A 26,553-nucleotide genomic window follows, 5' to 3' on the forward strand; every position below is an offset into this window, starting at 1 on the left:
TGATGCCCCAGATTTAGTGCACTGCTTTAACAGACTGATTTTTGGAAATCAGATTGCAAATCAGATTGGCGTACTATTGCCTGAAGTCAGTGTCTGTGAATGTTTTCCATCTAAGGGATGAATTGTTGTTCAATCTTTTTCTCACGCGGTCTCCGTCACTGGCAGCCAAATAAACAAGTATGAAAGAAGTCACACAAGAAACAGAAACTAGGACCATAAAAAAAGATGGGAAAAGAAAAAAACTCCTAAAATAAGTTAAAAGTTTAATAATTTGATTGCGATGAAGTTCAAATAGTATTAAAAAGTCTTTAAACCCTTTCAGCTAAGGTATTGCAACTTAAAAAAAACAAGGTTTTATTTACTAGGATCCCTGTGAAGTGTTTGTCGACTTAAGTGTCTCTCCATTAACTCTACAGTTCATACTTTCTTTAATCTTTCCTTATTCAAGGGCATAAAAAGTCTTCATCGCTTTAGAAGAACTTGCATTTATATAGCACCTTTCACAACCTCCAGTTGTCCCAAAGCTATTCACAGCCCATCACATAGTCACAGTTGTAACGTAGGGAAATGCAGCAGTCAATTTGCACACAGCAAACAGCAAGGTCCCACAAACAGCAATGAGATAAATAACCAATCAGGTTCAGTGATGTTGGATGGGGGGATAAATATTGGGAAGGACAACTCCCATACTCTTCTTCGAATAGTGCCGTGGCATCTTTTACGTCCACCTGAGGGCAGACTCTCTGAAACACAACACCTCCAACAAAGTAGCACTGTGCTACCAACTGAGCCAAGGCTGAATTTTACTTGAGTGTTTTACCACATAGCCCAGTGCAGAGGTTCCCAAAATGGGAGGGGTGCCGCAACGAAGTTGTCAGGGGGATGTCAGCTGTAACTCACCAACAGGTAATGTGTGCAATTATACATTTGGTGGCGCTGTCCCCTCAACTCTCGGGCCGATTCCCAACTCTACTCTCTCCAAAACGCAGGCACCCCTGGAAACAGTTCCAGCTCAGTGGGATCATCAATACTCCTCAGTTTAAATTAGTTTCTTTTTTCATAAAAAAAATTGTTTGCTCTGTGCAACATAAATTTCTTTTTGGAAGTACTTATGGGGTCCCTTCTGCCATAGAGAAATAGGTCAATAGCAGCACCCACCCCGGCCCTGCTTCAAAAATCTGTTAAAGGCTCTTGGCCCCAAACGCTGCAAATCTGTGGAGCATTTATTTATTTTTTGCCCCTGCATCGAAGTTCTCATGAGCCCTTGGGTCCTCGTGTAAAGTCTCTTTATAGCAGGAAACAGGTCAATTGTAGTATTCCTACCATTGTCCCAGCTCAGGATCAACTAATATAAGGACTGAACCAGTGACTTTCCTGCTCTGTATGGCTCAGCGCTGCATTTAATATCAGGTGGTCATTATCATTATTTCCAATGGCAAGTTACACTTAGACTTCCGTATGTGAAAAGGAAACAAAACTAAAAAAAATTTACAATTGGAATTTTGTACATTTAAAAGCACCTTATGCGATATACATCGTAACTGGAGACTCACCTTCACATTTCAAGCCCTGACGTACTAATCCCCATAACATCTCTCCACAGTAGTCACAGAATGTTGGGGCTTTGTAAGAGTGCACATAAAGAGCATGTGGTCGGATCTGGAAATCTTCAACAGTAGCCAGTGCTGGTAAAGAAAGAGAGAGGAACAAAATTAACCTTTATGGGAATGGGGAAAAAAATGCTTTCTTTTCTATTAAAAAAACATTTTGAAAATGGAAACTTAACACCTGTTAAGAGGCCATCAATATTTTGCTTACGATAAAATAATGAAGTCTAGTCATTTGTGTCTGCATCAAAGTGTATTGTCCATACCAGAACTACATCAGGTCAATTCTGGGCATCCAACATGGTGGGAGCCATGAAGCACACTGTAATTTTCGTAAAGAGGTTTTCAAATAGGTTCAAAGACGTGAGAATACAGAAGATAAATGCCAGGGAATGTCTCGAGGCTGCTGTTCTACATCAGTATCAAGGCATGGGACAAAACTGCATGACATTAGTTACCAGTCACGAGCCATAGCGCATTTTAAAATGCTAAATCGTGCCGCTTGGAACCAAAAATCAATTTCTAAGCTGTTCAGAAACCTAGCTTACAGTGCAAAGAACATGGAAACAACCCAGTAATCAAGCTTACAATTGCTCACAGCATAATGGTTTATAACATACTGCACAGTAACTTAATGTTCCTTAATTTTGCGACATGATCGCTATAAATTCACAACACACACCAACAATGAAAAATCTCACATCTGTGATGGAATCTTGTTGGACTGTGAACACTGAAAGGTTGTTGTGAGCCACTAATGTTGCAAATTGGTACATGACATCATGTAATTAGCATGGATTAATCAGCTCTGGGGGTGGGGGGGGGAGAAAGAGTGGAATTCAACCCTTTTTCAGTTGCCTGTATATTTTGAAAACCTATTGCATAATTCATTTAAAAGTTTCAATAAGTCAGCCAAAAAGTTCCCATACATTTCCCCATCCTGTCTTCCAATCGCTCAGTCTCTCTCCTCAATGTACAGTACAAGCTTATCTATAGTTTACCTTCACTTGGTAACAGGCAGCATCTCAGCAGCCCACACTTACAGGGTCCAGCAAAGAAAGAGAGCACATGCAAAGCAAAGCAAAGACCGGAGCATGGTAATACAGGCTGAGCGTCCAGAATCCGGAGTTCCGGAATCCGGGACAATTGGTGGCAGGGTCGTCCGGAATCCGGACACCCTGTCAAACCGCAACCTGGGCCCAGGCATTTCTGGATGCGGAACGTGTTTCTGATGTCCGAAGTCCGGAAATGCCCGAGCCCAAGTTGTGATATTTCCGGACTTCGGACATTAGAAACACGTTCCGAAGTCCGGAAAAATACGAAAACCGGCTCGGCCTCGATCCCGAGGTTGCCGGATTCGGGACACTCTACCTGTATATCCACTGAATCCCTCCCTTCCCCCGGCCTCCAGCATGACTCGCCTCCTCAGCTCTCCACAGTGCAGCAGTTCTGGTCCTGGCTCGAGAGAGACTGTTGGGTATAAAGGCGGCAATTGCAGATTACTGAAGGAAAAGGACAGTGTTGGGAGAAACCACCAGAAGCAGTGCAAGAGTAACAAGAGATAAAAGGGAGCAGAAAGACAGAAGAATAGCAAAAGCCAGAAACACAGACAAGACAGTATTAGAGAGAGTAACGAACAGAAACATAGGTACAAATCAACAGAGATACGAGAGAGTAACAGAGAGACAGAAAAATAATGACAAAATAAAATGCAGTATAAGGAGTAACAAAAACAGTGGCATTGGCTGAGATTAGGAGAGAGAAAAGGAGTGAATAATATAGATATGGGAGGACCAGAGAGAAGCTTTTCAGGACTTCGTAAACCTCAAGATACCCCTGCATACCAGGTGCGTCCAAAAGGGGCAAAGAAACAACATTGGCAGTGAAATGCAACCATTGCCCTCCAAATGATTGCCATCTCAAAAGCATAAAGTGGTGGAACCTGAAACAACAACAGAAAATGCTGGAAAAACTCAGCAGGCCCGGCAACATCCGTGGAGAGAGAAACAGAGTCAATGTTTCAGGTCAAAACCCTTTGTCAAGACTGAAGAAGCACAGGAAATGAAACAGATTAAAAGACCAGTTTGGGGGCTGGGAGAGAACAAAAGAGAAGTGAAGAGACATTAAGAGGTATTCAAACGAGACGAGATGGTGATAGGACTAGCGGAGACAAAAGATGGCTCTAGATTAGGTGTGAAATGCGCTGGAAGAATGGGAGACAGCTGCCATGTGGGAGAGAGAAAAAAAGGGGGGGTGGGGGGGAGGGCCAAAACAAAGGTGTGGATAAAAAATATAAGTAAAAATGTAATAGGGGCCGAGGTTATGGTCTGAAATTGTTGAACTCGATATTGAGTCCGGAAGGCTGTAAAGTGCCTAATCGGAAAATGAGGTGCTGTTCCTCGAGCTTATGCTGAGCTTCCGTGGAACAATGCAAGAGCCCGAAGTGGTGGAACCTGTTTGAATTCAGCCTTGCAGTCCTGAAGCACCCCCCACCCTCCCACTGAGTGTTCCAGTCCCCACACCTGCCCCAACGATAAAGCGAGTCTTCCAGAGACAGCGTCAAGGCCTCGCTGAAAACCAAAGCAGTGGCATCAGCTCCGTACAAGTAACAAATAGAACACTGCATTCCACACCCCAAACGGCCTCGAACAATGCCACAGGAGACGACCAGTTAAATTATATTCTTTTAATTAATTATGGCATACACCAGTCATTTGATTTTTTTTCATCAAAACAAGGTGAAAAGAAATCCTGCGAGGTTCAGTCCAGCGACTTCTGGCGTGCACACAAAAAAATCTCAAGTTAAAATCAGCCATAAAAATAAAACAGCCAGCTGACCCAAAAATCAGATCAAGGAACCGCTTCTGCCAACACAGCCCTATTTATATTCACTCCTACTGCTGCACTTGCACTGTTAACTTCCCTCCCAAAGCTCAGCTGTGGTGCCGAAGACTACTCCTACCTTTCTCTCATATACACCAGAGACTCAAAAGACATTTCGGGACTCCTGCAGAGTTCCTCATTCCTCAGACAGCCAAGAATGGCAAAATTGGCATTGCTTTTTATTCCTACGTAAAGAAGAGCATCAAGCACGTTCATCTTCTGAAGTCTGCACATAAACCAGATTAAAGTTTACAAATCTATTGCTGGTGATGTCTATGGTGTAACTAGACATTTAAAATAATCTTGGACATAACCATTTACCCTATAACTTTATAGCTCGACATGTTTTAGGTACCAAAAATTGTCGTCATTATTCTTAGGTTTTGCCAGCTGACACTCCATGGTTCCACCACCCTCCTCCTCCTCCTCCTCCTCAATCAACTGATGTACCTCATTGCCAGGTGTTCCTCAGGTCAGAAGCTTTGCCTGCTATCTTGGGAATAAAAATCCCAATGGCGGTACCCCCTGACGGTTAAGGCAGTAAGTAGCTGTGACATGTGCAGCAGAAAGGTCCCAGGAACGATGCCCAATTTGTGCTCGTCCACTGATCTCAGTAAGGGTAGAGAGAGCAGAAACTGTCTCAGTGCCCCAGGGCTAGGGAGGGAAAATTAGACCAAGGTACATGTTTCTCATCACTATTTAGCGATCCCTATTAGAAGTGCATTTGCTTTTGCACATCAGGTAAAGAGAGGATCTGTGTGACTGCTTTGCTTCAAGTGATCAAGTCACCTGTTGGCACTCAGTGTGTTGGTTAATGTATGAAGAATGGCCATTTGTGAAAGGTACAAGGCGGCAAATGGCACTCATGAAACTGTACGTCAGCAAGGAGTCAATGGGGTAGATCTTGACTTTGTGCGACAGCATAAAACGATTGAAACTAAGCCGGTACCTCTCCAGATTTTTATTTCCATTGATTTCACACTAGTTTTACATTAATCGCACAATCAAGATCTACCCTAATGCCTTTAAAACATAAGCGAGAAAATTGAGGAAATAAAAGGAGGGGGAAATAAAAGAGAGTTCCCAATTTTGAGCTATTCCATGAGACTGTTAAATCCTACAATGCTAAACCAACCCAGCTCATACTAGCTACAGCAGGACCTAATAACATGCAGGCTTAGGCTGATAATTGACAGGTAACATTCAGGCCACATAAATGCTAGATAATGACTGTGCCAACAAGAGAAAGCCCAATGACCTCCCCTGGACTTTCAAGGGTACCACTATTGCTAAGTTCTCTCCCACTAGCATCTTGGGGAATCACCACCAACTAGATGCTTAACTGGATCAACCATATCAACATTGTAACTACAACAGCAGGGACGATGGATACTCTGCGATGAGTCGATTAACTCCTCATCCCTCAAAGCCGCGCCAACATCTACAAAGCACAAGTAAGGCATGTGATAGAGTACTCGCAACTCACCTGGATGGGTGCAGCCACATAACCACCATCCAAGACAAAGCAGTTTGCTTGATCAATGTCTCTGTCACTGGACTAGATATCCATCCCCTCCACCACTGGCACACTGTGACTGCAGGATATACCATCTACAGATGCACTGCAGCAACTCATCAAGCTTACTTCAACAACACCTCCTAGCCCTGCAACCTCTACCACCAAAAGAGCAGCAATGTCCTCCATCAACTCCAGATTTCTCTCCAAGTCACGCACCATTCTGACTTGGACATATAATCACTGTTCCTTGATTGCCGCAGTGTCCAATACCTGAAATTCCCGATCTAACGTCATTTGTGGGCGCACTATCACCACAAGGACTGCAGCGGTTCAAGGCGGCGGCCCATCATCACCTTCTTGGAGCAACTAGAGATAGGCAAATAAATGTGGTCTTGCTAGCATCGCTCACAACCCATGAGCAATTATAAGAGGGAAAAATTATTATATAATAGCCTCTAAGTATAGCAAATGCAATTAAACAGGACACATTTTTTACATTTACATTGGAATACTGAACTGCTTCAAGGCACCAGCTGTATCTAATAGCAAGTGGCATCTACCAGGGTAAAGAAACTTTAAATATGAAAGCAAGAATCAGAATGCTAATCTGTATACACAGCCACTGAACTCTGCAGACTATTTTGCTCCAGTTTGGCTAGAAATATAGATTATATAACCGTCCCTGCTAACAAGTCATCACTTAGTTGGTAAAATATTTGTTGACGTCACATGGTCAAATCTCCAGGAAGGTCTCCAATCAGAGTTGACAACCCTACGAGGAGGAGACTGTACAATCCAGATTGAAGAAAGTTTACAATGCACGTCAACGGTCACATTGCTATGCAAATTTCTTGCGTGATATACGTGTATTAATTGTATGTCCTATGATATCTGTGAGCGTACACATACATCACTCTTAAAACTTGGGCTCTTCTCAGGATACAATTTATTTTGTCGTGAACTTTGAAAGATTGGCCACATCTGCATTAAACAACAGATTTTTGTTCGATCTTAATGCAACACAAAATGTAAAAATGACTACTTTTAATCAGTAGCTCCTTGTAATCATCAGAAATTGGTGGTCTCCTGGGAAGTGGCAATTGCGAGGTTGAGAAGTGAACTGTTTTCCTGATCCTAATTAGGTTGAGAAATTAAGTGTGCTGGAGAATTAACATTTTTCCAACTTTGTACCAGTTGACTGTTCATACTGTACAATCAGTACGGATGACCCTTTGCTCCTTACAAAGTGAAAATGGGTGGCCTTTATATTCAGAATTATTTTTACAGTAGACTCTCTCAAAAATTACTTACAATTGATTGGCCACGTCAGTAGAAATGTTGCAAAAGATTCCTCAAGTTAGTCTAGGACAGTGCTAAAGGTGCTTTCACATTGATGCTTGTCCAGTTTAGATCACACACACCGATACCTCACATTTACACTGATAATAAAACTAGCTCCCTTATCTCGACAGCAGAACTGTAGACCTACTTTTATTGCGTGCATCTCTCAACCTTCCCTTGATCCAAACAGAACAAGTGCCAATGTAAAAGTGCTTTAAAAATAATTCAGAGCTGAATGTACCAGACGTAAAAAGGACTAGCAGCTGCCAATGCCTCTTTCTCACCGCTGCAGTCTGTGTGGTGAAGGTGCTCTCACAGTGCTGTTAGGTCGGGAGTGCCAGGATTTTAACCCAGCGGTGATGAAGGAATGGCGATTATATGTCCAAGACAGGATGATCTGTGATGTAGAGATCCATGGGACCTAGATGCCTTCCTGCCATGTCCAAGAGACCATTCTTTATATGTGAGCCTAGACACTGAACAGCAGCAGGATTTTTGACCAGGCGAGCATCACAACTGAGCCTGATTTTGACAGGTTCAGTTGATCAGGAGTAGGAAATGCTCTACCTAGACTTTCTCCACTTGGAACTACCCCCATCTCATTGAGTTCCTTTACACTTGATTAAATCCGCACTTAGATTCTCCTTCTCTAGGCACATGCAGAGTAGCAGAATGCTCGATTCCCTGTGTATGGTCTTTGCAGGAGATTTTTTTTCTTTAAACCATAAAACCAGCAAATTGCTGAGCCATACATACTGGGAAGGTGCTGGGTTTAACTGTTGGTTGGTGGGAGTTAGCTGATCTCAATCGAGTGCAACAATTGGGCTCAGGAGGGGAAAATGTGTCGCAGTTCCTACCCCTGATCAATAGCTGGTGAACCCTGCTGGATATCAGGTGAAGTCAAAAATCATGCTCAGTTGTGACCAACGTTAAGCAGCGTAGGTCTGGAGGTCCCTCGTTGGCCGCTCACTGGCTGTACAAAGGAAATAACCATGGATGCGTGAAAAATTGAACGGGTCATGCAGCCAGTTAAAGGGCCCGTGCACCCAAAAAGAAAAGTACAGGGAACGTTGGTTGTGACACCAAGCAAAAAGCCTGTTCACTGTCCAGGCTCACATATAAAGAATGGTCTTTCGGACATGGCAGGAAGGCATCTAGGTCCCAGGGAACTCTACATCACCAAGCAGTCATAGTCACAGATCATCCTATCTTGGAAATATAATCGCCGATCCTTCATCATCGCTGGGTCAAAATCCTGGAACTCCCTACCTAACAGCACTGTGGGAGCACCTACACCACACAAACTGCAGCGGTTTAAGAAGGCAGCCCACCACCTTCTCATGGGCCACTAGGGTTGGGCAGTGATGCTAGCATCACAAGTTTGAATTTAAAATAAGAATCATAAAAATTACAGCACAGAAAGAGGCCATCCTGCTCATCACATTTGTGCTGGTGTGAGCTCTTCAACTGATGTTACATTTTTGCTTAATAGCCAGGTGGTAAAGTATTCCAAATTCTAAGAACTCTGTTCAAGATTTTTTGGCATTCTCCTTTGGCCTTCTAGTGATGACCTTGAGTTCATGCCTCCTTTTTGTTGATTCATCAACAAGTGGAAACAATCTTGCATTATTAACCCTTTCAAAATCTTGAAAATTAGATTTTGTCTTAATTTCTTTGTTCCAAATCAATAAAACCCCAATTTCCGAAGTCTAGCTTTATAACTATAACCATTCATAGCATCATTCTAGTGACTCTTTGCTGCATACATTCCATGGCTATAAAATTCCTCCGAGAACTGCATGCAATATTCCACTTGTAGCCTAACCAACATCTTGTACAAATGCAACATTGCATCCATGCTTTTATATTTCGATACTGCTTCATATCAAAACCATATATGCCTTTTTATGATCTTTTCTACTTGCATTCCTCTTTTAGGACAATAGATCCCCACTCCGAGATATCTCTGTTCCTCCAGCCTGTTACAACTTGGGGGTAAACTTCCTTTCACTGTTCTTTTGAACTGTAACCAGACTGTATCTGGTCTCTCTGCAAACTATTTAGGACCTTCTCTGAGTTTTACATGCCCTCTAATTTTTCCTTAATCAGCCAAGTTCACCATCATTCCTCAAAGTCCAAATAATTCAAAGAAATGGAATACAAAACAAATCCCAGCACAGATCCAAGGCACACTACCACCCACATCCCCCATCCAGAAACCATTCATTCATTCATTCACCGCTACTCTTAATTTCTGTCCCCGGCCAGCTCTCTATCCATACAGCTACATTCCTTTTAATACCATGTATGTATCTTAATTTCGTAACAATTTTGGCTCATCAAATTCCTTCTGCAAAATCCATACTATATGTGGGCCAGAATTTACATCGTCATACCGCCTTTGAAATGGACAGCAAGTTCGGGATTTCCGCATTCGCTTGCGCATGTGCCAAATCCCGAACTTGCAATCCGTCACATTCCGACTTGACAGATGATCCACACCGAGAGGGAAGTCCTAATTACTGGCGCAGAGTTGGGCTAATTGTCCAACTGCCCAGCAAGTACGCCTGAAAATTTTGTGGCTGATGCAAACAGGCACAGGGCCAAGTAATTTAAAAAGCAATACGAGGACGGAAATGGAAGCATTTTAAGATTTTGTCCATGAAAAGTTCGGAGGAAGCGGTTGCAACATTGAGGGGTTTATTTTTTTTTTTTCCATTTATGTGGAGCATAAGTTTACAAAAAACCTGCACAGAAAGCCCCTTCTTTCTTGAATAGGGCTGCAAAATTTGCCAACTTCTAGTCCTTTGGCACAATTCCCATTTCCAAAGATTTTTTGTTGAAAATTATAATTTGTATCTTCGCAATCTCCTCCCCAACCTCCTTCAGTATTCTGGGACGCATACTATTTGGGCCTGGTAACTTATGTAATTTTAGTCCCATTAACTTTTTTTTTTTTTTTTTAATTTCCTTTTGAATATCTATCGCCAGTACTGGTTTTCCCATAACCTTCTCACATACTCCTACAGTGCCCCTAACAACTGCCTCTGTAAAAACTGAGCCAAGATACTTATTACGCATCTTTGCCAATCCCTCACTCTCAATGTAAAATGACCCCTTTTGTCTCTAAGTGGTCTCACCCATCTTTATGCTTTTACTTTTGTGCTTCCGAAAGCCCTTGACATTTCCCTTTATGTTGAATGTCAGTCTTCTTTCATACAAATTCCATGTAAGAAAAATAGCAGAAAGGAGAAAAACAAAAATATGATTGCAACGGATCGTATTTTTGTAGTAACCAATAGCTTATTATTAAAGGATTCATAGACTTTTGCTCAATTAAAGTTGCCCCTTTCCCCGAACTCCAGGTATTACTTTGAAGAATTCGCACCATTAATACTGCAGCTTGAGCATTTCTACAAGAATCATGATCGTACCCGAGTGGAGTTTTCAGGTACTCAGTGCTGGAAACCACTGGATTACAGTGTTCCAGCTGCACACTCAAAAGGAAGTTTACTTCAAAAATAACTGAGTATTATTTCGGAAATCTAGACACAAAAAGCATCAAGGGGTATGGGGAGAGTGCGGGAATATGGTATTAAGACAGAGGATCAGCCATGATCATATTGAATTGTGGAGCAGGCTCGAAAGGCCGAATGGCCTACTCCTGCTCCTATTTTTCTAGGTTTCTATGTTTCTAAATATTTGCTTCCCTGCTGTCCTCTATGCAACATTTTTCCTTAAGTAAATGTTAGAGGCGTTCACAAATAGAACTTACATTAGAAATTTTCTTTCTCTTACAAGTCTGAAAAAAGTGCAACCAAATATGCTCTGACTTTAGGACTTGTTCAGTTTGGATTGCGGGAGACCAGCGTCCATGATCCCCACACTTGCACTGCTAAAACCAGCTCTCTTATCCCTACGGCAGGGTCCCACTCCAGAGACTTGAGCACAAAAATCTAGGCCGACACTCCAGTGCAGTGCTGAGGGAGTGCTGCACTGTCTGAGGTGCCGTCGTTCGGATGAGACATTAAACCGAGGTTCCATCTGCTCTCTCAGGTGGCCATAAAAGATCCCATGGCACTATTTTGAAGGAGAGCAGGGTGTCCAGGCCAATATTTATCCCTCAATCAACATCACTAAAACAGATTATCTGGTCATTACCACATTGCTGTTTGTGGGAGCTTGCTGTGCACAAATTGGCTGCTGCGCATCCTACATTACAACAGTAACTACACTTCAAAAAGTACTTCACTAGCTGTAAAGTGCTTTAGGATGGCCTGAGGTTGTGAAAGGTGTTACATAAATGCAAGTTCTTTCTTTGTAGACTCAAGTTTCCGCTTTCGGGATAACAGAGCCAATTGTGTAGTTCAGATGTGGGCAGTGTAAACGCGGGGATCTAGCACACGGGGTGGTCGCCCACATCTGAACTACACACTGCCCTAATAAAATTGGCTAGAAATAAACAAGTACTCCAAAAGAGCACGATTATTCTTGGGCTGCTGTGACAAATTCATACTTATCTGAGGAAAGCGTCGAAAGGCGAAGCCGAAGTGGAGGTGGATAGATACTCTGCAGTTTCCTTGATCACCATTTGGGGTCAGGCAGCAAGTTTTGCAGAACTTTCCCTCTGATGATTAAAGTGGAATAAAGTCCACAATATGGTAAAGCGTGCGTTGTGTACGGATGGAGTGCGCTTGTGGGGTGCTGCCGGTGCAAGATGGCCGCCGCACTGTCCTACATAGCAATCACTGTGCTTTAAAAGTAATTCATGAGATGTTTAAATGCAGTGAACCACTAGGGAGGGAAAAACTACAGAGTGACAACTTTATATAGGCAGTTTCCAGTACAAATGTGGACACAGAAATTTATAATGGGAAAACAGAAATAAGGGCAAATGTCTGATTTTAAAATGGGGACGGAATCATGTCAGTGTTTTCTGGTCCAAATACTCTGTGTTTTATCCCCCACTTCATCTGAAGATTACACTTGATCTCAACTCCCCGTGTGAAATGCCACAGGATATTAATCAGTTTAAATTAAAAGGTCACCTGTAATCCACTGTATTTCTTCTAAAGCTGAATGAAAACACTCGAACTAACATACAACAGGCATATTTTTATGATCTGGAAAGAAGCCAGTATTTGCTGACAAAACTATTACCTTTTGAATTTTTACTCGAGTACAAAATAATCTTTCCATTTACTATGAGGGTCTCGTTCTCTCTTGTGCCCACTGCCTCTCCCTCATCTACCCAACCAGATAGGAGCTATTCTTCAGTTTTGTAAATTCTATAATGAAAGCTAAAATTGTCTGGGTTTGGATATTCAGAATATTTAATCTTTAAGGCACCTTGTAGATTTTACAAAAAATTATATATTACAGCACATCATCCTATATGTCAAAAAGGGCATTGCTAAGATCAAACTCACAATTTAGTGAATGTTTTAATGGACAAAATCGGTTCACGAACAAAATATAAGATTCCTATTAACTTCTGTTTCTAACTGTAATAATGCAGTACTGATTTCCCAGGCAAAACATTGTTTCTTGTGTAAAGGTATGATCAATGGCCACAAACATGCTTATGTTTACACCAGAGTCAATTCAGCTCTGCAATGCAACATATGTCATCTCTCATGTTGCTTTAATTCACTAATGAGAGGAAGGCCAACAAAGAAACCGCCAAATAATGTGCTTCAACCTCTGAACCATTTTATGAGGATTTAGAAGGACACCTTGAAGTGCTAAGTGGAAGTGAAACTATCTACATCGTTTTATTGTTTGGATATTTTCAATACTCAAGTGGGTAAAGTCACCTTTAATATATGGTCATTGTTGTGAAACAGACAGAACTTGGCAACCAGTCAAGTGCATAACACAGTTCCCCGAGTAAGAGACAAGTGGCCTAGTTCGCCATAACGAGGGAATCTGGACTAATGGTCTATGCTCTACTTTCACCAAATAATTTGCTGTGCACCTCTAGTATGCAGATTAACCGTGACCTAATTGAATGGCGGAATAGGCTCGGGAGGCTGAATGGCCTACTCCTGCTCCTATGTAGTACAGGAAATTTTCGATTAACCGGCCCCTAAATAACCGGAAATGTCGGTTAACCGGCAAAATTCAGGAGTAGGTTCAGGTAACTTATTACTTTTTTTTACTCCATTTGTTGCTGTGCAAGGGTGTAGCTGCAGCTGTTGCTAAGCTACAGAGACGCTTGCAACTTGTGCCGATTGTTCTGAAAGCAACAGGGTTTGTTGCTTTATGCGGAGCGCTCAGCTCCGTATCTTTTACTATAGCGTTCGGTTAGCCGGAATTTTTGATGACCCGGCACCACGTCGGTCCCGTCCGTGCCGGATACCAGAAAGTTTCCTGTACATGCTGCACATCAATGTATCCCTTATGGGAAGAAAATATGGAAGAAGGATACAGAAATACAACTCGAGATAGGCACACACATGCCTTCATCTCTGGTATGCGAGTTCAAATTCTGATGCAACTCTCCTCTGTCCAAATAAAATTAGTTCGGTGAGTCCGAACCAATTCCTAGGGCACACAAGTCCACAGTATGTACTGGCAATCAAAGAGGAAAAAGGAAAACCAGGTTGTTCACCAGGTATTGCACAAACTTAATCATGAATGCTAAATAGTTTGAGCACAAAACTACTCAAGAGTAATAGACACAAAACTGGCTGTCGCATTTCAAATGCACTACAAGTTTAGCATCAGTGCAAAGCAATTTTAGCTCCACACCGATGCTAAACTTGCATAGTTTAAGCCAGATGTAAAGGCCTGAAGTGAAGTAGTGGGACACTCTGTTTTCCAAGGAGTTGCACTGAATTCCTCCAGTCAGGTTGGGCCTCGTCTCTGATTCAAGTTGAGATTCAGCTTGAAAGAAACAACTACAGTTATAATGCAAATGCTCCCTGAAAGAGGCCACAAGGATGTGAGAAGTGAAAATATAAAGTAATATATTATACAATCACTGTCTTACCAAAGATGGGGACAAGGTACATCGCTGCAACAGTGCAAACAACTTGCCCTTCATTCACTATGTTGTGAGTGGCAGAGGAATGCTTGATGCTGAACTAGGTGCAAAAGGTGGACAAATGTTCCATAATTCTCAACTGTGACATTCCCCCATTTCAGTAAGTGCAAAATTTACCAAAAGCAAACCTTCACTTCCCCCACCAAAAAAACCCATAAAAACAGATAGGCCAGATGGGGTGTCTGAATATTTTCCTCGAATCCTTTGACTTAAAGATGGGAGATATACTAGAGCAATTGGCTATTAATTCACCTAGACGGTGAGCTGGGGCTGAAAATCACAGTAAGGGACAAACCTTGTGGTGGAAATCAAAGGATGGAGAAAAGGCTCAAAAATAAAAATTAAACTACTTTTTCCAAGAGCTACAGCAAATAAAACATTGTGCTAAATCCCAAGTAGCATAAGCAAATATAAATTAGATAATTTGCAAAATTGAATTTGGAAAAAAAAGTCTATTTAAAACTCTTTACTGGACACAACTGATTATCTCTGCTTCGCATGGCTTCCATATTCAAATAAACTTTATACAAAATAAACCAGAATCAACTGCAACATAAGGAAGTGGGTTGAAAAGCCCTGAACTGTGGTCTGATACAGGAAACTGTTGAGCTAGAAGGCGGCAAACAAGGCATTGCCGTTTCAGTACCAACTCCCTGTTCAACACCTGGCATACCACCCTAGCAAACCGCAGAGCAGCTGCACGAGGTAACGGAGCTTGTGGTGTTGAAAAACATCACTGCAAACATCTGTTCTGCTCAGTTGGATATTATTTACATTCTCATTCATTCCCTTCAATGCAAAACATAGCTTCTGTTGCACCATCCAAAGATATGCACGAGTTATTAAGATCTGGAATGCACTTCCTGAAAGGGTGGTGGATGCAGATTCAATGGTAACTTTCAAAAGGGAATTGGATATATACTTAAAGAAAAAAATTGCCAGGCTCTTTGAAAGAGCAGGGGAGTGGGACTGATTTGAAAGCTCTTTCAAAGAGCTGGCACAGGCATGATGGGCTGAATGGCCTCCTTCCGTGTTGTAAGATTCTATGCAGTCTGAGTAAACAGGTGACCTGTTCCCAAGCTTCTGTAAATGACACTCTGAACCAGTCACCAAGAATTGGACAAGTGATCTTTTGAGAGCACTTAAATGAAAAGAAGCATGAAGATCTGCTGACTGAATTTCTGATAAAATCTCTATTAGATTGGCAATAAAAGCAACAGCCGTACAATGAATCTACATGTGACCATGACACTGAAATGGCTGAAAAGAAGTCGTCTCATATTCTAACAAGCATTATAAGTTGTTAATTAAGAATGAGACAATAAGATAGGAGAAAAGAAAGAACTTGCATTTATAAGCCGTCTTACACAATTTCAGAACATCTCAAAGCACATTACAGCCAATGAAGTACGCAAGTGTAGTCACTGTTGAAATGTAGGAAATGTGACAACCAATTTGGGCAATCAGCTCCATATGTTCACCACCCTGTGTAAAGTATTTTTCTTTTACATAAAAAGAGTCTGATTCCGTCTTCTTTGGTGTCTAAATTCTCACTTAGCGCTGATAATTTTCCAAGCCTCCCGCTTGGTTAAGAGGGTAATCCTGCTGATAGTAGCGCGTCACAAGATATATTGACAAATTGCCCAAGAATTCTGTCCACTTCCCCCAACTCTAAAGGGACTCGTATATCTAACTACACCTACTTTCATTAAACACGTGTTGAATTGTGTATTATTCTGTTGCTCCTGCACAGTAAACTTTATCCTATGAGTATCCCTTTACTGTGTTTCATTACTTGAACATTTAGTTTCTCAGTCCATTCTTGAAGTTGGTGGAGTTTTGCTTCCAATATGGGTTTGACAAAGTTTTTCAAATTCCTTTTTTTTTTGCAATGGAACTGCTACCCACAAATTAACACGGGCATGAAATTCAACAGTACCAAAAATATATAGATTAAATAGAGTTGTATATCTTTTACAACTTTTACCAAAATTGTACAAACTATTTTATTCAGATCTCTAGGAGGTATTAAAAACTTATTGGTTCAGATGAAAACAAAAATAAAAAATATACAAAATTGGTACCACATTATTATCCCTCTGTTTGGTATTGAAGTTGTACATTTTTTATAAAAAAAGTTCTGCAATAACTACTGGGTTACACAAATGCAACTGTACACTAATCACTTCCAAAAAATAATGTGTTGTGGGGAAAATATTTAGTATGTGAATGCAGCTTGGTTTGTAAGTAAATATTCTTGCACTGCACCTGGACATTTAAAAACAAAGGAATTGGTAGACAAAAGACCACGGTCCAACTAGTTCACCTTCCACCATCCCGGTAGTCGCACAATATAATGATAATGGAGTTGTTGACTAATCATACCAATCAGTCTCTATCAATTAGTCTACAACAGACTCAGACATGACGTGAGGAAAACCCCAGTGGTGGAGCGCTTTGGGGATCATTGGTCCAAAGTCACCTGTTCCTCCTTTGCATGAAACACATAAAACATTTCATGTCTCAAATTACTCGGCTACATTCTGACAGAAATCTATCTAATTTACATTTGAATGAATCAATACTAACTGCTTCCACCATCGCCCTAGGGAGGCTGTTCCATAGATTGACCACTCTCTCACTGAAATATTGGGCCTGAATTTGCGATCGGAGGCTTCCTGCGGGTGGATGCCTCCGAACCGTAATAAATCTACACACCTACCTGATGGTCATCAAGACTCGCGCTCCTGGGTCTCTACGCGTAGGCCTGCGTAAAGGCCCACGTATTCCAGGGGCGCATGTGGTTAGTCATGGCTGACATTGTCTAGTCCCTTTAGAATCCTAAAAACAGCCATCATATCACCTCCCACCCTCTTTTCCAGTGAGATCATGCCCAACTTTCATAATTGCTCCTCGTAAACCAATCCCTCCATTCCCCTCAATCAATCAATCTGGTTGCTTTCTCATATATCCTTTCAATATCTACAATATCCTTTTTGTACTGCGGCAATCAGTTTCTGGCTAGCTACTTAAGATGGATCAGCAAACGCATGTTCAGATGTTTGATTCAAGCATTCTAGTCATCTGACTGAATAGGTCAAATAAAATATCAAAATTTCTCAGTCCAGAAAATAAATTATAATCAGAAGTGAAACATTTATGTTGACTTATTTATGAGCGCACAAACTACTCCAAAATGTTTTGCACAAACTAATTTGAAGTCTTTTGCGTCTTTCCTTCTCTGGGACCTCTGATGGAAAGAACCAAGGAAGCAGGCAAGAGGCTCCCGGCTTCCATCAATGCCAGCCAAATTCGCCACAAGGTGCATCTATCTGTCTGAATTCTTCATCCTCCTTGTGTAGAAGCAGCTCGTCACTTTGCACCTCTCCCAGCAGTACAGGTGAGGTCAGCGACTCATTTTGTGGAACTATTAGTGCAATCCATGTCTCACCATCTGTAGAAGACTACACAAGTTCTACTGTACTGCACTACTCTGCTATCATAATCATGCACTGGTTAAAAAAAAAAACACAGCTCAGCCAAACCTAAAATCAGGCCAGCGAGAGAGCTTGGATTTACCTCAAAGAATTCCTGAAACTCAGGCAAGCTGGATTTCAGGATTCATTTGATTCTAACCCTTGGCAATCAGTGCCATCCAAATCAGGAAGCAGTCCGCCTGGTCCAATCATGCAATCGGCCCAAAACATACGAAGCCCATGTCAAATACCTTTGATTTAAAAAAAGTCAAGCCACAAATGCATGTGATTTAGGCGACCAGAAAAGTGTGAAACAGATCTACACTGCATAGCTTAAAAAGTGACTCCCGTGGGCAACTTCCTTTGCATATTCACAGTGGTTATAGCCACGAGACTTGAAGCACGGCATCTCCCAAGTTCAATCTTGGGACATTCATGATATGAATTACAAGAACCATCATGAACAACAAAATTGGTTACCTCCACAATCAGAGCTCAGGCCAATAAAACTAGTACATTCTGCGGCATAGGAAACTAGATATCTTAATACAAGCAATTTATTAACATTATGCCCCCCCACCGCCCACCCCCCTCCCCGCAACACTTTAAAAAAAAATTACGTTTTCTAAACTCCATCAAATTGTGTGTTACTCCATCTTCTCTCTCTCCCTTTCAGTTCACTTTCCTCAATAGAGAATCAAGAAATACAATTTAAAATTTTAAAAATAATTTTCACCCAACAGAAACTAGAGTGTCTTTCAGTTTCTACTAGAGATCCAGTAAATACAGCCAGATGTGCCGACTGGGAAATTACAAGTTATTCAGGTTTCCAAGATGGTTCATGTTCAGAACAGGTTTGGGCTCTGGGGTTTAAGACACACAGTATACATCAATTTTAAAATGAAGGGACTGGAAAACATCTTGGATACCAAATTACAAATCCAGCAGTGCATTCTAGGAAGTTTTTTTTTAAAAACATAAAAGTTTTGGCACAGGGAAAGCAATGCATTTTCTTCATTCATTTTACAGAAAATCTGGTGCAAATCCATTTTGAAAGTATTAGCAAACATATGATTTTAAAGCAAAGTCAGAGTACAAAACCTCACTTCATAGTTATTTGGTGTTTTCTTAATGTTAACATCTGTACCTATCGGGATTATTTTTTCCCCTCTTCAGCAATATCATATTTTGTTCCAAAATCAGCGATCACAAAGCGTTTGACACACTTAAAAGGATCTTCATGGGGCTCTTGATAACTCAACAGGGAAATGCACTGTGTGGTGTGGTACTGAACCACATCAATGAGTAAAGGTCCAGGTTAAATTCCTGCTCTGTGCTAAGTTAGCTCTCCTCAGCCAAAGTGATGATGGGGTCATGTCCCTGTGCTGGGTGGTGGGATGGAAAGTCAGTCAGGGTTCCTGTTCTAACAGCTATCCAGAAACTCCCTGCTGCAACATGCACATCTGTATATGGTGGTGAGGATTGAACTTAGCTGCGAGGTTCTCAAATAGTTTGGCAACATTCATTGTTTAGGTTCACACCTTCAGGAGACAAGGAGAGAAAACCAGAAAGAAGAAAAAAAAGTTATACAAATCTCTAAATTAAGGTTGCATTACATTACATTTTACTTGGAACTTCCAGTCACAAATAAACGGTGAATTTGAAAAAAATAAAAACATCCCGATATAAAAATAGAGAGTGGTTGAAATACACACCAGCTCCATCAGCAACTGAAAAGATAGGTTAACCTGTCCGTGTAGCCACTGCAACAGAATTGACATTTTGTAATTCCAGCATGTGTATTGTTTTCTTGTTTAAAAAAAATGTTCTTGGGAATTGGGCGACACTGGCAAAGTCCTATTTATTGCCCAACCCTGGTTGCCATGAGGTGGTGGTGATGGGCCTTTCTCCTTGAACCACTGTCGTCCTTATGATGGTAAAATCCACTTGAGTAAAGCACAGGTTTACAAAACCACATAACAATCAGTGCCAGAGCTACGCTGCTGGCATCAATACCATTTTGGGTGCTGTGTGGGGAAAGAAAAGCAAGGAGACACCTAAGTTGAGTCTAGTCGCACTGCTCTGGGGTGCGTTGTGCATTCTGTAGTCCCACGCACACATAATTATGTACTCCTAGGTTTGTAATTCTCAATTTGTGATGCAAATAAAAACCTCGATCCTTACTGCATAACCACGAGTACAAAAATAACTTTTATTATCAGTACTAATGTCATTTATTGAATTTAGACTTACTTCTGTGTTAAGCATTGAGGAATATGCATCATTGGATGTCGACATGACTACGCATAAAAGAATGCGCATTTCCACGTGACATACTGTGGGAGCTCTTCTGGTGATGTTATAATGCAACCAGTGTGTAATGTAAGCCAGCAGTACAAGACAACTTCTGCCAGATAGTTTTGCAAACAATGCCAAATTTTGCTTTGCTGAACGATCAGCAGAATTACACTACATACCTCATATTAGTGTGGCACACAAGGCCATACCACACGGAGCCAAGACACACAACATAAATGGAGCCTAACACAAACCATGGCAATTGCAAAAATTCTTTTAGCTGGACTGAGAATATTTTGATTAATTTTAGATTGTTTTTTAAACAGTGAGTAATGATATCATCAGGGAGCTGAATATTAACAGCTGAAACACTACTGGGTTAATTAATTCAGTTCTATCATTGTCATTAGATCTACTGTTCAAACAAAGATGCAAAAAAAGACAAAAAGGGTGTTCAAGTTAATAACTTTTCATGGTGGGGAGAGGGCATTGAAGAAACATCTCAGTCAAGAGGGAGTTAGATAGGCCCTTAGGGTAGGTATCATCAAAGGGAAGTTTAGAGACCTGGGGTGTTAAGTTCAAGCCCCAGATGTCATGCTGAAGCACTACAGTGCTCTAATCAAGTTGCACCTGGTGCACTGCATATAGTTCTAGTTGCTCTGATATAAAGGGACATTCCAGGCCCTAAAGAGATTGGACAGGAGAGGAATGAGGCTCATCACTGATATTAAAGGTATTAGGTATGAAGAATGACTCACTAAGTTAAGGCTCCACAGTATTGAAAGGACAGTTCTAGCTCAGAGAGTACCTTAAAGAGCCAGAGGCACACAAGGTACCCAACAAGATAGAGAAAGTAAACCTGAAACAGTACTTTCAAATACGCTAGGGCACCAGTCCAACAGGGCACAGGTTCAAGGGTGTGAAAGGCAAAGTTAGGCCAGATAGCATGAAGCACTTCTTAACAAAGATGGTGACCAACAGCTAGAATAGGTTGCCAGGACGGGTGGTTGAGGCCAGGGACAGGGTTCATTAAAAAAAAACAGCCATATGAAGTAATGGGTAAACCTTAGGGTAGGTACTCTGGATGGATGTGATCAAATGGACTGAAGGACCATTTCTTCTGAACCCAGATTTCTGTGCCCCACCCCCAGAAAATTGAAAACACCATTTGGTGTATTTCCAGCAATTTCAAAGCAGTTGTTTCAAACATAAGTAAAAATTTTACGACAAGCATTATACTTCAAAGGAGTTAGGTCAGAGTTAATAAAGAATATACTACACTGGATTGAGTAGAACAAAACAAGTTTAACAGTGAATCCTTTCCTGATATACCACAGTGCTTCAAACTCCTTTTTTACAAAGACTACATGAATTGGGATTGCCTCCGATCAGGGTCTGGCGGGTGTACATGATACAAGGGATGAAATATTTCCTGTCAACCTTCTGGTTTCACTGTTGCTTGGACTTTGCTTCTCAAACTAGATATCAGAAAAGAACATTTTGATGATGCTGACTGGGAGTTCATTGCTTCATAACCTTTTCTGCACAGGGCATGGGGATGGTCTTGTGCAGCATTATGTTACAAGATGGCTTAACATGTTTCTTCCTGATTTACTGACGGTATGCATTACTCCCGAATACAAAGAGATATTAATAGATTAAGTGAATGAAATCCATTTGCCACAGTTTTGCCCAATGTAGGCAAGTGTGAGGTCATCCACTTTGGACCTAAAAAGGATAGAACAGTCCAAATGGTGAAAAGCTAGAAACAGTGAAGGTCCAAAGAGACTTGGAGATCCATGTGCATAAATCATTAAAATGCCGTGGACAGGTACAGAAAATAATCAAAAAGACTAATGGAATGCTGGCCTTTACATCTAAGGGGACTAGAATACAAGGGGGAAGAAGTTATACTAGAGCTGCACAAAGCCCTAGCTAGACCGCACCTGTTCAGTTCTGGGCACCATACCTTAGAAAGGATATACAATAGCAAAATACTGCGGATGCTGAAAATCTGAAATAACAACAGAAAACGCTGGAAAAACTCAGCAGGCCAGGCAGCATCCGTGGAGAGAGAAACAGAGTTAACGTTTCAGGTCTGGGACCCTTCATCAGAGCTGGGAAAAGCTGGAGATGTAACAGATATTAAGCAGGTGCAGAGACAGGGGTTGGGGGGGGGGGGGGGTGGCGGAGGAATTGAAGGAACAATCTGTGCTTTTGTAAGAGGCAGGAAAGATAAAATGTTGCAAATGGGAATGGCAAAAATCATACAGCATGAAAAATGGGGGCAGGGGTTATAGTTTGAAATTGTTGAACTCAATGTTGAGTCCAGAGGGCTGTAAAGTGCCTAATCGAAAGATGAGGTGCTGTTCCTCGAGCTTACGTTGAGCTGCATTGGAACAAAGTAATAGGCTGAGGACAGAGAGATCAGAGTGGGAGTGAAGCAGTGAATTAAAGTGACAGGCGACCAGAAGCTCAGGGTCACCCTTACGGACTGAATGGAGGTGTTCCGCAAAGCGGTCGCCCAATCTGCGTTTGGTCTCCCCAATGTAGAGGAGACCGCATCGTGAGCAGCTAATACAGTATACTAAATTGCAAGAAGTACAAGTAAATCGCTGTTTCACGTGGTGAGGGTGCTTGGGGCCCTGGAAGGGAGGAGATAAAATGGCATGTGTTGCATCTTGCGCTTGCATGGGAAGGTGCCGGGCGAAGGGGAAGGGCTGTTAGGGGTGATTGAGGAGTGGACCAGGGTGTCGCGGAGGGAGCGGTCCCTTCGGAATGCTGAAAAGGGAGGTGAGGGGAAGATGCATTTGAAGGTGGGATCATATCGGAGGTGGCGGAGGATGATCCGTTGAATGTGGAGGCTGGTGGGGTGAAAGGTGAGGACAAGGGGAACCCTATTATGGTTCTGGGAGGGAGGGGAAGGGGTGAGAGCAGAAGTGCAGGAAATGGAATGGACACGGTCAAGGGCCGTGTCAACCACAGTAGAGGGGAATCCTCGGTTGAGGAAAAAGGAAGACATGTCGGAAACACTGGTATGGAAGGTGGCATCGTCAGAACAGACATGGCAGAGACGGAGAAACTGGGAGAATGGAATAGAGTCCTTACAGGAAGCGGGGTGGGAGGAAGTGTAGTCCAGGTAGCAGTGGGAGTCAGTGGGCTTGTAGTGGATGTTTGTAGAAAGCCGATCGCCAGCAATGGAGACGGAGAAGTCAAGGAAGGGAAGAGAAGAGTCGGAGATGGACCATGTGAAGGTGAGGGAAGGGTGGAAATTGGAACAGGCAGGCATAGCTAGGGCCCATGCGGGTTCCCATAGCAACACCTTTAATTTGGAGGAAGTGAGTGAAGTCAGAGGAGAAGTTGTTCAATGCGAGAACAAGTTCAGCCAGGCGGAGGAGGGTGGTGGTGGATGGGGACTGGTTGGGCCTCTGTTCAAGGAAGAAGCGGAGCGCCCTCAGGCCATCCTGGTGGGGAATGGAGGTGTAGAGGGATTGTACGTGAAGTGAAAAGGAGATGGTTGGGGCCAGGAAACTGGAAACTGTTCAAGTGACGGAGAGCGTCGGAAGAGTCGCGAATGTAGGTGGGAAGAGACTGGACAAGAGGAGAAAAAAGAGTCGAGATAGGAAGAGATAAGTTCCGTGGGGCAAGAACAGGCTGAAACGATGGGTCTACCAGGGCAGTCCTGTTTGTTCTCTCCGATCCAACCCTAACATTATCATTAAACCTGCTGATAAGGGTGGTGCTGTTGTTGTTTGGCGAACCGACCTCTACCGTGCCGAGGCTGAACGCCAACTCTCCGACTCCTCCTCCTACCTCCACCTGGACCATGGCCCCACTAGCAAACATCAAGCCATTGTTTCCAAAACTGTCACTGACCTCATCTCCTCTGGAGATCTTCCCTCCATGGCCGCCAACCTCTTAGTCCCCCAACCCCGCACAGCCCGCTTCTACCTCCTTCCCAAGATCCACAAACAGGACTGCCCTGGTAGGCCCATCGTTTCAGCCTGTTCTTGCTCAAGGAACAGCACCTCATCTTTCGATTAGGCACTTTACAGCCTTCTGGACTCAACATCGAGTTCAACAATTTCAAACTATAACCCCTGCCCCCATTTTTCATGCCGTATGATTTTGCCATTCCCATTTGCAACATTTTATCTTTCCTGCCTCTTACAAAAGCACAGATTATTCCTTCAATTCCTCCCCTCCCGCCACCACCCCCCCTCCTGTCTCTGCACCTGCTTAATACCTGTGACATCTCCAGCTTTTTCCAGTTCTGATGAAGGGTCCCAGACCTGAAACATTAACTCTGTTTCTCTCTCCACAGATGCTGCCTGGCCTGCTGAGTTTTGTTGTTATCTTAGAAAGGATATACTAGCCTTGGAGGGAGTGCAACGTATATTTCCCAGACTGATACCTGGACTCCCAGGGTTAAATTACAAGGAGAGAATTCACAAACAAGGGTTGTATTCTTTGGAATTTAGAAGATTAAAGGGTGATTTGATCGAAATTAAGGGGAACTGATAGGATAGTTAGAGAGAGAAACTATTTCCGCTGGTTGGGGAGTCTGGGACTCGGGGACATAGCCTAAAAATTAGAGCCAGATCTTTCAGGAGTGAAGTTAGCAAACACTTCTACACACAAAGGGTGGTGGAACTCTCTTCTGCAAACGGCAGTTGATGCGAGGTCAATTGTTAATTTTAAATCGGAGATCAATAGATTTTTGCTAGCCAAGGGTATAACGTGATATGGAGCTAAAGTGGGTGGATGGAATTAGGATACAGTTCAGCCATGATTTCATTGGAAGCAGATGCATCAATTGCAGTCTAGCCAGAACAACTGTGGCAGGCATCAATTGGGAGGACAGGTGGTCTTTGAAGGCTCTGCCACTGATCATGAGGGGTGCGGGGGCTGGGCAGCCAGGAGAGACATCAATTGCAGAGGGATGGGGATACAGCACTGAGCAACCTGTGGACTATTTTTACACCAGACCAGTTTTGTGCAAGTATGAAATGTTACGGCTCAGAAAACTTAAGCTCATATTACTTCAGAGGCTCAACTACGTATAGGTCCCGATCTTTACGGGGAGGGAGCGGGGGGGGGGGGGGGGTGGTGAACCTGGACTGCAATTATCTTCTTTGAAGGTGGAATTACCAGTTCTTAAAACTGGGCAGTGGTGAAAAGAGCCCTTCCCATTAGATCCTTCACGCACACCAAGCGCCTCAGTGCCACCGCACACTGTCCTCGAGATGGCCATCTTGAAGAGGGAGCAAAAGATCATCACCCAACACCTTCTGGAATGCATGTTTGCAAAGAACGCCTGGAGAGAAATGCAGTAGTTTTTGACAAGGTTTCTCCCAGGCAGCTCCATCACACAGAACTCTGCTCCACAAACTATTCCCAGAGACACACGGCGAGACGAGAAACGACTGCCGCTGGAAGGCCGGTGATTTGGTAAAAGATGTCCTTTGCTCTGCCCGATACTTGCTGGTCTTCCATGAGCATTATCCTTATCTTATCGTTTAATTTGGATGATCAGCCATGATCTCATTGAATGGCGGAGCAGGCTCGAGGGGCCGAATGGCCTACTCCTGCTCCTATCTTCTATGTTTCTATGAGCAGCAGACTGGCAAATTCTATGGACTACAACAACGACTTGCATTTATATAGTGCCTTTAACGTGGCAAAACAGCCCAAGGTGCTTCACAGGAGCGTTATCAAACAAAATTTGACACGAGAAGATATTAGGACAGGCGACCAAAAGCTTGGTCAAATGGGAAGGTTCTAAGGAGCATCTTAAAAGGAGGAGAGAGGTAGAGAGGCTAAGGAATGTACTGAAGCTTGTTGCAGCTTCTGTAAAGGCATAACAAGAATGGCCATGATCGAAGGCCATTATACCTGTGCACAGAGAGCCTGAATTCTATGCAACATCGTCTCAGTTTGAATGTTTACAAAAGAAAAAATGTAATAAAGTGCATACATGCAATGTATATGTAGCACCATCCAGATGTTCTGGATAGAAATGACCGTATTAGTGCTAACACTAATCAAAACCGTATAACTCAACATAAATGTAACATTCTTTCAAGTGTCATGTTAGGGATAAAAATTACTGCATTAGTGCCACAACTAATACAGTACCTCAATTTAAATGCAGCAGCATTCAAAGTGCCATGTTTTAATAAAAATGAATGAATTAATGCCAACACTACACGGAATGATGTACCTTTGAACTGCAATTATGACGTTACAATGTACAGAATGTCTTTTGGGCTGTGCTTGTATGTATTTATTAGTTTTGCTGACAAAAGTACCTTCCCAATCTATTCGCCCACCTACATTAAATACCTCAACACAAGTTGGGCTTATATGTTCAAACTGTGG

The 26,553-nt window shown here is 42.4% G+C and overlaps 1 protein-coding gene across 4 annotated transcripts in view; it reads right to left on the reverse strand.

Moving 5' to 3' along the window:
• The window catches only part of prkd3 (protein kinase D3), a 477,301-nt gene that overhangs the window by 184,084 nt on the left and 266,664 nt on the right, over positions 1-26,553 (reverse strand). For all 4 annotated transcript variants that reach the window (XM_085980200.1, XM_085980197.1, XM_085980198.1 and 1 more), the window contains exon 4: positions 1,554-1,685. In XM_085980200.1, coding sequence (XP_085836326.1) covers positions 1,554-1,685 — 132 coding nt within the window. The remainder of the gene's footprint in view (positions 1-1,553; positions 1,686-26,553) is intronic.

Source organism: Somniosus microcephalus, chromosome 3 (assembly GCF_052327205.1).
Source record: "Somniosus microcephalus isolate GS21.2 chromosome 3, FLI_Smic_1.0, whole genome shotgun sequence".
Taxonomy (NCBI): domain Eukaryota; kingdom Metazoa; phylum Chordata; class Chondrichthyes; order Squaliformes; family Somniosidae; genus Somniosus; species Somniosus microcephalus.